The following is a 14738-nucleotide window of genomic DNA, read 5'->3' on the forward strand; positions in this document are numbered from 1 at the left end:
AGAAAGTAAATCAGCAGAAACAGACTGGCTTCCATTTTAAACACATACCCATGCGACACCAGAGGAGCAACCAAGCAACAAACACCAACACACACAGTGACACACACGCAAGCACACACACACACACACACACACACACACACACACACACACACACACACACACACACACACACACACACACACACACACACACACACACACACACACACACACACACACACACACACACATTGAGCAGCCTCTCTACAGCCTCTCATTGAACACAAGTCTTTACGTTGTGCGATTTGATTGCTTTGCCTGCACAGTGCAATATTTGTACCATACAGTGTCCAGTAGTTCCATTTTAAGCAGTTTGACCACAGTAAAAGACCAGCAACACTCCATATTATTCAGACCACTATGAAATGACACCATACATTAGACACACTACATGGCTGAAAGTATGTTGGCACCTGCTGGTCAAACATCTCATTCCAAAATCATGGGCATTAATATGGAGTTGGTCCCCCCTTTGCTGCCATAACAGCCTCCACTCTTCTGGGAAGGCTTTCTAGTAGATGTTGGAACATTGCTGCGAGTACTTGCTTCCATTCAGCTACAAGAGCATTTGTGAGGTTGGGCACGGATGTTGGGTGATTAGGCCTGGCTCGCAGTCGGCATTCTAATTCATTCCGAAGGTGATCAATGGGGTTGAAGTCAGGACTCTGTGCAGGCCAGTCAAGTTTTTCCACACCGATCTCGACAAACCATTTCTGTATGTACCTCGCTTTGTGCACGGTGGCATGGTCATGTTGAAACAGGAAAGGGCTTCCCCCAAACTGTTGCCACAAAGTTGGAGGCACAGAATCGTGTAGAATGTCATTGTATGCTGTATGCAAAATGTACCATGATGTTCATTGTGGGCATTTATTCGACATTGGAACATTTAATGCAAATGTCACTTAAATTTGAAAAAAGAATAATCATTGTTCATGTTTCGACAATTATTTTTAATGTATCATGAATAATTGAGGATATTGACACTTTTCTACTATTATGTTGGGGACTTTTATTTAGAGCGTTTCCAAAACTCCGTGACCCGGAAGTGTCGCTGAAGGAGAAGTTGATGATAACAACGCAGCCAACCAGACATTCTCGCTATTAGAACGGCGACAAGAAAGGTAACTATCCGTGGTTAGTTAAGATAACCACCATTTGACCGTTAGACTTATCTCTACTGAATGACAGTGCATTAGCCACACATTTGCGAGTTGCTCAAGCGTAACTAACGTATTAGCTACAGTAGAGCATGATACTGATGGGTGACGTTAGCTAGTTAATGTTAGCTATATTCCTTGGTGATTTTCACAGTTAAAGCTCCGCCTAAATTGACATATAATCTGCAAACTAGCTATGTAGTTAGTTACCAAACTTTGGTAACTAATGTTAGCGAGCATGTGTGACCGTTAAGTTAGCTAGCTTCTTAGGAACCGAACATGTTTAACGTTAACTTACATGGTAACGTTCTTGTGTACAGTAGCTAATCATGTCACAGTAGAAGAGGAAGTTAATAACGTCCTATGGTCTGTCTACATGACAACATAGACAAAGTTCTCTCTATTCAATTCAAATGGCTTTATTGGCAGGGTAAACATATGTTTACATTGCCAAAGCAATGTAAACATATGTTTACATTGCCAAAGCAAGTGAAATGGATAATAAACAAACGTGAAATAAACAATCCAAATGAACAGTAAACATTACTCACAAAAGTTTCAAAGGAATAGAGACATTTCAAATGTCATATTATAGCTATGTAAAGTGTTAAAATGATATGCAAATAGTTAAAGTACAGAAGGGAAAATAAATCATAAATATGGGTTGTATTTACAATGGTGTTTGTTTTTCACTGGTTGACCTTGTGGCAACAGGGCACAACAAATCTCTCTCTCTCTCTCTCTAGGCTCTTGTCACTCTGAGGACTCTTGGAGATTCTCTCTCTGTGTGTGTGTGTGTGTGTGTGAGAGAGAGAGAGTGAAAGAGAGGAAAAAGTGAGTGTGTATTCTCTGCACCTCCTTGGAGGATGACCATGGAAGAGATGAGGATTGAAACCGAGACAAACTCCATGGTCTCCATGACGCTTTACGCTGTCATGTACCCAGTTTTTAATGAGGTAATGTGTGTGAGTGTTTTGTCTAATATAGATTCAGGTAAATTTTCAAGTAACATACTGGGCCAGTGCGACCTGAAAGCTACTGGTCCAAATAAAAAACATACTGGGCGGGGCCAAGATCTCAAAGGATAGTGGATGATGCATGCATCATTTAAATATCAGGTGGTTTATTTTAAATTTGTGGGCTGAGCAAGCTAGCGTATAGCCTATAACCTACTCTCCATACACAAATAATAACATTTTAACTTGACAATGTAATATTTACATTGATTGTTTTGAGGGGGAAAATCAAACTTGCACAATCTCAAAAAGGGTGTTCTTGTAGGTGATTTTGAACAGTCAGTTCCAAGGCCCTTTAAAATCTGTTTTATCTTACTGTAACGACCCTGAGGTTATAAGCTCGGAAATCGACCCTGCTGCACGAGCATGCTTTTGCGGCACAGTCTATGGCGCGCCGGACCTCGGGCTAGAAGGTCGAGGGTTCGAGACCTGCTTCCTGCTGTTTCATTACATTACGCTGAATTCTGTTTTCAAGGTTTTGTTTGTCCGGGATTCCGAGTTTTCCTATAGTGTTTTCTGGTTTCCACTCTCTAAATCACACTTTTTCTTACAGAAAAACAAAAAAAATGGGATGTTCTAAGTCCACAACAATTATTTTTCACGTGCTAGTTAGAAAACGTTTTGCAACAGAAACCGTTTACTCCAAATGCTGTTGATTTCCATTTTATTCTTAAACGGACGTTGTAGTTCAGTCGTGTCTCTCCTTTAAAAAAAAATGAGTGGCTGGAAGAAGTTGAAATATGGAACCCTGTGGACTTCACTCCACTTTAGAGCATGGACGAAGTTATCATTTATAGATGTGCAGCTTGTGCTTAACCTAACGTTGCAGGCTTGTGCCAAACATTCGCAAACTATTCCGATTGGAATGGCAATGCGTGGAAACCATACAAATCAAATTGTATTTGTCAGATTATTGGTAAACAACAGGTGTAGAGTAAAAGCAGTGGTGGAAAAAGTACTGAAAAGTCATATTTCAGTAAAAGTAAAGATACCTTAATAGAAAATAACTTGAAAGTCACCCATTAAAATACTAATTGAGTTAAAGTTTAAAAGTATTTGGTTTTAAATATACTTCAGTATTAAAAGTAAACAGAATTGCTAAAATATACTTATGTATCAAAAGTAAAGGTATTAATAATTTCTAAGTCCTTATATTATGCAAAAGAGTGGTGAGTATGGCTCAGCATATTTTTTTAATATTTTTTTAATTTGCAGATAGCCAGAGGCACACTCCAAGACTTAGATACAGTGCCTTGCGAAAGTATTCGGCCCCCTTGAACTTTGCGACCTTTTGCCACATTTCAGGCTTCAAACATAAAGATATAAAACTGTATTTTTTTTTGAAGAATCAACAACAAGTGGGACACAATCATGAAGTGGAACGACATTTATTGGATATTTCAAACTTGTTTAACAAATCAAAAACTGAAAAATTGGGCGTGCAAAATTATTCAGCCCCTTTTACTTTCAGTGCAGCAAACTCTCTCCAGAAGTTCAGTGAGGATCTCTGAAGCCTGAAATGTGGCAAAAGGTCGCAAAGTTCAAGGGGGCCGAATACTTTCGCAAGGCACTGTATTAATTTAACAAACAAAGCATTTGTGTTTAGTGAGTCTGCCAGATCAGAGGCACCAGGGATGCTTTCTTGATAAGTGGGTGAATTGGACCATTTTCCTGTCAAAATGTAACAAGTACTTTTGAGTGTCAGGGAAAATGTATGGAGTAAAAAGTACATCATTTTCTTCCGGAATGTAGTGTAAAAGTTGTTAAGTAGTAGTGTAATTGTGTAAAAGTTGTCAAAAATAGTAAAGTACAGATACCCCAAAAAACTACTTAAGTAAAAATACTTTGAAGCACTACTTAAGTACTTTACACCACTGACTAAAAGTTAAATTATTACTTAGGGGTTCTTTCTTTTCCAACAATGCGGAGTTAACGATACACTATGCAGAAATCTCTCCGCCATTTCCTGGTTGCTAAAATTCGAATAGTTCGCCTAATTTCAGTTTGTGACAAAACAAGCAAGTATAGGGTAGAGAATCATTGTGTAGGCCTTATATTGAAATGCTTACTTACAAGCCCTTACCCAAAAATGCTTTAAGAAGTTTAAAAAATAAAAGTAAGTGTTAAGTAAAAAATAGAAAATAAAGTAACAAATAATTAAACTGCAGCAGTAAAATAACAAGAGAGGCTATATACAGGGGGTACCGGTACAGAGTCAATGTGCGGGGGCACCGGTTAGTCGAGGTAATTGAGGTAATATGTACATGTAGGTAGAGTTAGTGACTATGCATAGACAATCAACAGAGAGTAGCAGCAGTGTTAAAGAGGGGTCTGGGTAGCCCTTTGATTAGCTGCTCAGGAGTCTTATGGCTTGGGGGTAGAAGCTGTTCGGAAGCCTTTTGAACCTAGACTTGGCACTCTGGTACCACTTGTGTATGGTAGCAGAGAGAACAGTCTATGACCAGGGTGGCTGGAGTCTTTGACAATTTTTGGGCCTTCTTCTGACACTGCCTTGTATAGAGGTCCTGGATGGCAGGAAGCTTGGCCCCAGTGATGTACTGGGCCATACTCACCACCCTGTGTAGATCAGATGCCTTGCAGATGCCTTACCAAGCGGTGTTGCAGCCTGTCAAGATGCTCTCAATGGTCCAGGCCACATTTTTTTCAGCCTCCTGAGAGCAGGTGCTGTCATGCCCTTTTCACAACTGTGTGGGTGTGTGTGGACCATGATCAATCCTTAGTGATTTAGACACTGAGGAACTTGAAGCTCTCGACCTGCTCCACTACATCCCCATCTGTGGATGGGGGCGTATTCACCCCTCCGTTTCCTGTTGTCTACGGTCAGCTCCTTTGTCTTGCTGACATTGGGGGAGAGCTTCTTGTCCTGGCACCACACTGTCAGGTTTCTTTGCCTCCTTCCTATAGGCTGCCTCATTGTTGTCGGCAAAAGAATCAGGACAGTTGAGAGCTGCGCACTCTTGCTGCCCGACAGATGATTCCACTCAAATGAGGCTGTGTGTGCGGCACGTGTGAGATAAATAATCTATATAACGAACTAGCAGCTTCAGGAATTCCTGTGTTTTTTTCATCAATTATATAGCCTTGATTGAAAATAACAATATATTTATATATTTTTCACTGACCCAAGCGCGCCACTGGTGTGGATGATTGACTGGCCCAGGGGGCTTCCAAAACCTCCCCGGACCAGCAGGCAGCCTTGTATGTCGAACCCTGGATGAGTGTGTTTGTTCTTGTCAGCCTCTAACGATGTGTGTGTGTGTTGGTTTGGCAGCTGGAGAGGATCAACTTGTCAGCTGCCCAGACACTGAGGGCAGCCTTCATCAAGGTAAGACACACAAACACACGATCCCTGACATCTAACCCCTTACCTCATAAACGTATGACCTTTGCCCTTGCGTAACCGCTGGGCTCTGGTTGCAAGGATGGGCAGCTTGAATAATCAACAGGTGTAATTGTGTGTTGGTGTTGCTAGGCAGAGAGGGAGAACCCAGGCCTAACTCAGGACATCATAATGAAAATTCTGGAGAAGAAAAACGTTCAGATAAACTACACAGAGTCTCTGCTGCGCATGGCTGCAGATGACGTGGAAGGTGTGTGAGTGTAGAAAAGTACCAGCACTAAGCATCTGCTTACAAGAGATTCAATATGTTTGTAGTTGTTTATTAAATGGACTCATATGTCCTATTCCCTGTATGTGTGTGTAGAGTTCTTAGTGGACAGGCCTGAGCAGGAGTTCCAGGACCTAAATGAGAAATCCAGAGCTCTGAAACACATCCTCAGTAAGATACCTGACGAGATCAACGACAGGGTACGCTTCCTACAGACAATTAAGTGAGTACGCGCACACAGTATACACTAACACACACACCTTCATGAGCATGCCCTTGACATCCTGCTTCTTGATTGGTGTTGGTTGTTGTTTTCCATAGAGACATCGCCAGTGCTATAAAGGAGCTCCTGGATACAGTCAATAACGTCTTTAAGAAATACCACTACCAGAACCGTAGGGTAAGACACACAGAGATGTGGAATATACACTGAGTGGACAAAACAGCTCTTTCCATGGCATAGACTGAGCAGGTTAATCCAGGTGAAAAGCTATGATCCCTTATTGATGTCACTTGTTAAATGGACTTAAATCAGTGTAGACGAATAGGAGGAGACGGGTTAAAGAAGGACATGGATTGTGTGTGTGCGCCATTCAGAGGGTGAATGGGTAAGAAAAAATGTTGATGTGCTTTTAACCAGGGTATGGTAGAAGGCGCACAGATTTGAGTGTGTCAAGAACTGCAACGCTGCTGGGTTTTTCACGCTCAATAGTTTCCTGTGTGTATCAAGAATGGTCCACCACCCACCCAAAGGACATCCAGTCAACTTGACACAAACTGTGGGAAGCATTGGAGTCAACATGGGCCATCGTCCCTGTGGAACGCTTTCGACATTCTTGTAGAGTCCATACCCCGACGAATTGAGGCTGTTCTGAGGGCAAAAGGGGTTGCAACTCAATATTAGGAAGGTGCTCCTAATGTTTTGTACACTCCGTGTGTTTCTTCCTTATCTTTAATGTGATCAATGGCTGCAAGTAGAGCTGATATCATTGTGAAGGCGATGTTCACATCTGTCTGTCTATTCTGTGTGTCCAGGCTCTTGAGCACCAGAAGAAGGAGTTTGTCAAATACTCCAAAAGCTTCAGCGACACCCTCAAAACATACTTCAAAGATGGAAAGTGAGTCATGTAGAGTAGATTCATAAGGAAGCTGAATAGATGGATATATGCTTATCGAAAGCAGTGAATTGTGATTGGGGGATTTTTTTTCTTCACAAAACCACTTACTAAACCCACAGCAAAAATACACTGAACAAAAATGTAAACGTAACATATAAAGTGTTGGTCCCATGTTACATAAGCTAAAATAGAAGGTCCTAAAAATATTTCTCTCAAATGTTGTGCACAAATTAACCCTGTTAGTGAGCATTTCTCTTTTGCCAAGATAATCCATCCACCTGACAGGTGTGGCATATCAAGAATCTGATTAAACAGCATGATCATTACACAGGTGCACCTTGTGCCGGGGACAATAAAAGGCTACTCTAAACTGTGCCGTTTTGTCACACAACACACTGCCACAGATGCCATGTTTTGGGGGAGCGTGCAATTTGCATGCTGACTGCAGGAATTTCCCCCAGAGCTCTTGCCAGAGAATTGGGAATTTGGCAATACGTCCAACCGCAGACCACATGTAACCACACCAGCCCAGGACCTCCACATCCAGCTTCTTCACCTGCGGGTACGTCTGAGACCAGCCACCTGGACAGCTGGGTTTACACAACCCGAAGAATTTCTGCAGAAATTGAACCGTCTCAGGGAAGCTCATCTGCATGCTCGTCGTCCTCCACCAAAGCCTTGATCTAACTGTAGTTTGACGTTGTAACAGACTTCAGTGGGCAAATGCTTACCATCGATGGCCACTGGCACACTGGAGAAGTGTGCTCTTCTCGGATGAATCTCGGTTTCAACTGTACCGGGCAGATGGCAGACGTGTATATTGTCATGTGGGCGAGTGGTTTACTGATGTCAACGTTGTCAACAGAGTGCCCCGTGGTGGCGGTGGGGTTATGGTACGGCAAGGCATAAGCTATGGACAACAAACACAATTGCATTTTATCGATGACAATTTGAATGCACAGATACTGTGGCGAGATCTGGCCCATTGTCGAGCCATTCATCCTCCACCATCACCTCATGTTTCCGAATGATAATGCACGGCCCCATGTCGCAAAAATCTGTACACAATTCCTGGCAACTGAAAATGTCAGTTCTTCCATGGCCTGCACACTCACCAGACATGTCACCCACTGAGCTTGTTTGGGATGTTCAGGAACGACAGCATGTTCCAGTTCTCTTCAATATCCAGCAACTTTCCACAGCCATTAAAGAAGAGTTGGACAACATTCCACAGGCCACAATCAATAGCCTGATCAACTCAATCCCCAGTTCAAAATCATTTTTCCCAGTCGCATTTAGTTTTTTCCCCCGAGTTCCCTGTTCCCTGAACGCACTGAAGTCGGAAGTCTGAAATTGCCAAGTTCCTAGTTGTTTTGAACACGGCATTAGTCTCAGCGGAGGGAGGGAGAGCGCAGCAGAGGGTCTGCCTCTCACGGTCCCTGCCCTGTCCTTCCTTGCCTTGCCTGCGGTGAGACTGACCAGCGATAGGGGACACCGTCTTCCACCTGATGGCAAAACAAGTCAGACAACAACAAATTAATGTTGTTCCTATGACCAGAGAAAATGAAATATTCCTCGATATATTCAAATAGACACGATGAGCTGCTAATAACAATAAAAACGCAGGGCTATCGATACACTTGGCTACTAATTAATCGCAGCTGCAGCGCGAGTGGTAGTACAGAGTACGTTTTATGTTTTGTAATTGTGTTGAATAAAGACAGTGTTGACAGTGCTGAATAAAAAGTCATAAAACAGCAGCTCTTTGCTGTATTCTTTGACAGTCTCTCTCTGCTCATGGTTTTTATAAGTTAAGAAATCTCATGTAGCTAGTATCAAACTTTGCTGGAAGTTGTAGGCACACTCGATTTAGCCACAGATCTGCTGGTGCGCAGGGCTTCTGAATCAAGTGCACTGCCTTATGAACTGGATCTCAGTAAAATCTTTGAAATTGTTGCATGTTGCGTTTTATATTTTGTTCAGTGTATATTAATACTAATAATATTAGTAGTGGGAATGTTCTTACTAACTGTTTATTTTACGATGACCATGAGAAACCAATTATTTAATCAGGTTTGAAATGTCAGGGCTATTTTGAAACGGCTGTTTTGATGACATTGCGTTTTTGTTTAATTTGCAGTCGTTAAATAACAATATAAATGAACCATCCTTGTTTCCAGGGCGATCAACGTGTTCATCAGTGCGAACAGACTGATCCACCAAACCAACCTCATTCTGCAGACCTTCAAGACCGTCATATAGGTACAATAGGGGTGTGTGAGACATAGTTAGAGAGTTCTAGTTGGATATAACCTGTTGTTGCATGAACATTGCCATTGAGGGCTTCCATAATTTTAAAGTAGACAAGTGAGTGGCGATTCCTATCGGTTGGGAGGTATCAGCCAATGAATGAGCAGAGCATTGGCTGCTTCTTCAAATTGGGTTACCCAGTTTGTAAATGGCTTTAAGCTGTATCACTGCCATCTAGTGGCCACAATAAATGAATAACGCACAATATTTGGTTCAGGACTCCAGTACTGCAGATGGCGGTAATTCACCATTATAAAGTTTATGCTTTTTTAAAAACACAACAAAGAAGAAAATGGACTACTTCAAAATGGAGATAGCACAGGCAGTGCCATTGAGGCTGTCACAGAAGCCATAATGGGACAGATACAAAGTTGAGATCTCTAACTAACTCTATAGTGGGAGTGTTTATTATGCTGGTGCTACTGTCTATGTCCACTGACATCCTCCTCTCTCTTCAAATCAAATTTTATTAGTCACATACACGTGTTTAGCAGATGTTATTGCGGGTGCAGCGAAATGCTTGTGCTTCTAGATCCAACAGTGCAGTAACATCTAACAGTTTCACAAGATATACCCAAAATACATGTAAATCTGAGTAAGAAATGGATTAAGAATATATATACATATGTCAGAGCAGCATTGGACTAAGATACAGTGGCATAGTATAGAGTACAGTATATACATATGAGATGGGTGATGCAATATTTACAAACAATTAAAGTGACTTAAGATACCGCAGAATAGTACAGTTTACGCATATGAGGTTAATAATGCAAGATTCGGAGAGACATTTTGTTCCTTGATTAAAGTGGCTAGTGTTTCATTTCCTTAAAAATGGCCAGTGATTCCTAATCTGTCTATAGGCAGCAGCCTCTGATGTGCTGGAGATGGCTGTTTGACAGTCAGTGTGTCACGGCTGACAAGGAGGGGAAGGTAGGAATCAGGCGCAGAGAGCAGTGGGTTCACGGAGAAATGCACTTTAATCCGGCACAAAATGGTCATGCCCAAAACACAGGGCGGAAATTGCAGTCCAACCCAGAACACAGGGTGGCAACGGTCCGGAGCACAACAACGCCTCAGATTCAAGACGTGAACTAAAATGAATCCCCCACAAACAAGGGCAGGCTACACACGTTTAAATAGGAAAGCAAATCAAGAAAACACAAACAGGAACAGGTGCAACTCATAAGACTAAACTAACAGAAAAGGGGATCGGTGGCGGCTAGTAGACTGGTGACGACGACCGCCGAGCACCGCCCCAACAGGCTGGGGAGCCAACTTCGGCCAGAGTCGTGACACAGGGGTGTAGTCTAGAATACAATACAGTATATACATATGAAATGGGTGATGCACTATGTAGACACAATTTAAAAGTGACTAAGATACCGTAGAAGAGTGCGGTTTATACATATGAGATGAGTAATGCTAGATATGGAACATTATTCAAGTGGCTAGTGATCCATTTCTTAAAGTGGCCAGTGATTTCTAATCTATGTCTCCTGTGTTTGTGTCTTTGTCTGAACGTGTGTGTAGGCTTGCCTTGGAGAGGCCAGCCAATCTTCCAACAAAGCAACATTAAAAATGGCATATGATCGGAGAGCATCTTTTACCAGATTTAAATGTACAATAGAGGATTGATTTTGACCCGACAGTTTTAATTTATACCCTTGAGGTGCGTTCAAAAAAGCAGTGAAATACGTCAGCTTTTAAACTGTTAGCTAATGTTAGTGAATGTTTAATGGCCAAAAGCTAGCTGAAGAACTTCAGCATATGTGATAGCTTTTTTAGTTATCCCTAGCTACTGTTTAATTGTGTGAATCAGCATTTTAAAGTTTTGGGACAGTCTTGTTGATCAGGTATGACAATATTTTTTCTATTTTTCTTTGGTCCTATAAAAGTTTGCTGTATGTAAAATATTCTGTGCTATATCTTAGAAATTAAATAAATGTGACAAGATAATGATATTTGTTTCTAACATTAGGGCTGTTTTCCTAAAGATGTAAAATTAGCTTTTTGTTTCTTGCCACGTTATTAATGATACTGGTATCTTCCTGGCTCTACTTGTTGAACACACACCTGGTCTTGTTAGAAGTAGAGGAGACGAGGCATTTGTCAGACTAATTGCCATTTTTGATAATATATATTCATGTGATTACTTTACATTAGGCTCAAGGTAGAAGTTGCCCCTAACCACATATCTAGGATCAGATTACCTTTCCCCAATCCTAACTTTACCTGTTACTGGGATGAAGAATACAGTTAGCTCCAAAAGTATTTCATTTTTTGTTGTTTTGACTGTACTCTAGCATTTTGGATTTGAAATGATACAATGACTATGAGGTTAAAGTGCAGACTGTCGGCTTTAATTTGAGGGTATTTTCATCCATATCGGGTGAATTGTTTAGAAATTACAGCATTTTTCGTACGTAGTCTTCCCATTTTAGGGGACCAAAAGTATTTCATACAAATTCACTTGTGTATTAAAGTAGTAAAAAGTATTTGGTCCCATATTCATATCACACAATGACTACATCAAGCTTGTGACTACACATTTGTTGAATGCATTTGCTGTTTGTTTTGATTGTGTTTTAGATCATTTTGTGCCCAATAGAAATCAATGGTAAATATTGTATTGTCATTTTGTAGTGAGTTTTAGTGTAAATAAGAATATAATGTTTCTAAACTCTTCTACATTAATATGGATGCTACCATGATTATGGATAATCCTGAATAAATTGTGAATAATGATATGAGAAAGTTAGACACAAATATCACCCCCCCCCCTAAAATATGCTAACGTCTCCTGTTATTGTAATGGTGAGAGGTTAGCATGTTTTAGGCGTATGATATTTGTGCATCTGTAACTTTCTCACTCATCATTATTCATGATGCATTCAGAATTATCCATAATCATGGTAGCATCCACATCAATGTAGAAGTGTATACTATGACAGTCTGCTCTTTCATCTCATAGTCGTTGTATAATTTCAAATCCAAAGTGCTGCAGTACAGAGCCAAAATGACAACGGCAGCAAAAATTCACTGTTCCATCACTTTTTGAGCTCACTGTGTCTGACCCTGTGTCAGTGTTTAGGGGCAATTTAGCCTCTTAATCATGCTTTCAGAACGGAAACTGCTTTCACTACCTACTGTGCATCTCAAGTGTCTCCCTCTCTTAAGAGAAAGCAATATGATGTTCTAACCCTACTGGGTATGACCTTTCACCTGTCCAGTCTTTACAGAGTAGTGCAGAAGAAGGGAGCGGTGTGAGGAGAGAACCTTGTTTGATTATTGAGATGCACCCGTATTCTACTCTCTATTAGAAGACAGAAAACCAAAAGACTTTGGGGTAGGGGTGACTAGGGAGGGATCGATTTGGGATTCAAAAAGTAACATTCCCACACTGTCTGTGTGATTAGCTACAGAGAGCATGACTGAGGAGAGAGCAGGGTTTGTAAAAGAAGTCTGTCCCTGATGTTTAAAGATGAAGGGATAGAAACGGCTCCAGGTTGAAGCTGTCTATATTTAACTGATACTGTATGTCTGGTGGCAAATGTTCAATAAATCATTTCCTAATTATGCAGTTTGTGTTTAGGGGGAGACAAGAAGAGATTTTTTTTTAAGACTACTGGGATTTACCCCATGGGATTTTCCATGAATGGAGTACATCAGATAGTGTTTTATTGTCTGTTTACACAGACAGTTGCCTCATCATAACTTAACTTGTTCCATTTTCTGTTCCAGAGATCTAGTGCTTAGCCCCTAACCCCTCTCCTCTAATCACTTGTGTATTTCTGAAAGGATTGTATTGGTGGAACCAGACCTGGGTTAAATTACTAATTAAAATATCTCAATTACTTTCACATACATTTCAAAGTAAGTATTCAGATAAAAAAAAAATATATACTTTTATTTGAAAAGACAAGTAGCTGAATATTGAAAAGTATTTCCTCATTGAAGAGCTTTTTTGTTTACAGGCAGGCAGGTATAACTTTCAGGAAATATAAGGTAACTACTTCCTTATTGAGAACAATAATAAGTATGTCAGATTTGTGGTCTTGCTTTTTGCAAACACACTCATTACATGAAAATCTAGTACTTTGAAGTACACGATATTCTAGTTAATTTATTGTATGTATACTAAAGACATTTTGAAGACATGAAATGTATACTTTTTGTAAGTATACTGAAGTACACTTATTGAGATATGAAAATCAAGTGTATGCTCATGAAGGATACTGCAGTACACTTTTCACCACATGAAAATAGAGTACACTTTGAATATACTGTATTTGAATGAAAATGAGGTTGAATATAAACTACATTCATCAATCTACTTTATTATTATGCGAATAAATACAACAGGCCCTGTACTTTTCTGGAGGATCTTAGTCAGCGACCATGGCATCACAACTCATTATGACTATAATGAACATGTGTCTATCTCGCACCTTTTATGCAAGTATGAAGAGGCTCGTTACAAATAGCTAATCCTGGCGACCAATGTTCTAGCATTTAATTTATTGAGGCAAGTAGAACAGGGATGTCAAGGTGGAACCAAGCGTAAGCTATGTGTATAGTGTAAATGGGTCTTTCTATGTACTAGGGTACCAGGGAGGATTTCCTACACTGGACAACTTGTTACAGATGTTGATAAGTCATTGATCATTTTTTAAATGTCATTACATGAAGATAGAAGGGGGGCATCATAGCTATATTCAGTCAAATTCACGAGTTGATTTAAAACCTGTTTCACACACTATCATGGTTGGTGTCTTGACGGATTTGTCCAAAATCATGTGACAAAATATTACTTTCTGTCCTTGCATTTATGGTAGTGTAAGTTGTCATTATATAATATATTACACAATCAGTTAAATTATACATTGAACTTGAACCCTGTAAGAATCCTGGATCTAGCTGTTGGACAGTTTTTATATAGAGATATCAGAAATGCAGCGTAACTACATAACATTTTGTGTCTCCTTATCTTATGGCGTGAAAACAGTTTTCATGGGCACACAAATCCAAAATGATGTATTTAATTGCAAGGTCGAATGCCTCTAACCCGAAAGAGTCACCTTACCTTGATACTTAAAACCTAAATCGATATAGTCAGTAACGTGATTCTTCAATATTTATGCATAATACTTGTTGGATGCACATTTGGTGTCCAGCTGATTAGTTATGCCATGATATTTTCACACATCATCATCTGATCCAGAAGGCAATTTTCTGAATGACAGTCAAGTGACAAACAGCTGTTGTGAAAGCTACTTACACGATCTATAGTCCTAGTCCTGTGTTGTTGTATAGGTGGAGTAATGGGCTACTTACAGGATGTATAGTCCTAGTCCTGTGTTGGATGTAGTAATGGGTCCTAGTCCTGTGTTGTTGTATAGGTGGAGTAATGGGCTACTTACAGGATGTATAGTCCTAGTCCTGTGTTGTTGTATAGGTGGAGTAA

General features: G+C 40.4%; 1 protein-coding gene across 5 annotated transcripts; it reads left to right on the forward strand.

Annotated features, from left to right (window-relative positions):
• The first annotated feature begins 1072 nt into the window (after positions 1-1072).
• Positions 1073-12850, forward strand: LOC135542680 (programmed cell death protein 10-B-like). Of its 5 annotated transcripts, none has more exons than XM_064969804.1 (9): positions 1073-1162; positions 1945-2154; positions 5507-5560; positions 5708-5825; positions 5940-6066; positions 6165-6243; positions 6879-6961; positions 9142-9223; positions 10805-12850. In XM_064969804.1, exons 2-8 carry the CDS (start codon positions 2065-2067, stop codon positions 9221-9223), a joined length of 633 nt encoding a protein of 210 aa, XP_064825876.1. In that variant the 5' UTR covers positions 1073-1162; positions 1945-2064; the 3' UTR covers positions 10805-12850. The 5 variants fall into 5 exon arrangements, with proteins under 5 accessions (XP_064825876.1, XP_064825878.1, XP_064825874.1 ...); XM_064969806.1 differs by having other exon boundaries at positions 9142-9234; positions 10805-10894; XM_064969802.1 differs by lacking the exon at positions 6879-6961 and having other exon boundaries at positions 9142-9234.
• Positions 12851-14738: the final 1888 nt, after the last annotated feature.

Source organism: Oncorhynchus masou, chromosome 6 (assembly GCF_036934945.1).
Source record: "Oncorhynchus masou masou isolate Uvic2021 chromosome 6, UVic_Omas_1.1, whole genome shotgun sequence".
NCBI classification, from domain to species: domain Eukaryota; kingdom Metazoa; phylum Chordata; class Actinopteri; order Salmoniformes; family Salmonidae; genus Oncorhynchus; species Oncorhynchus masou.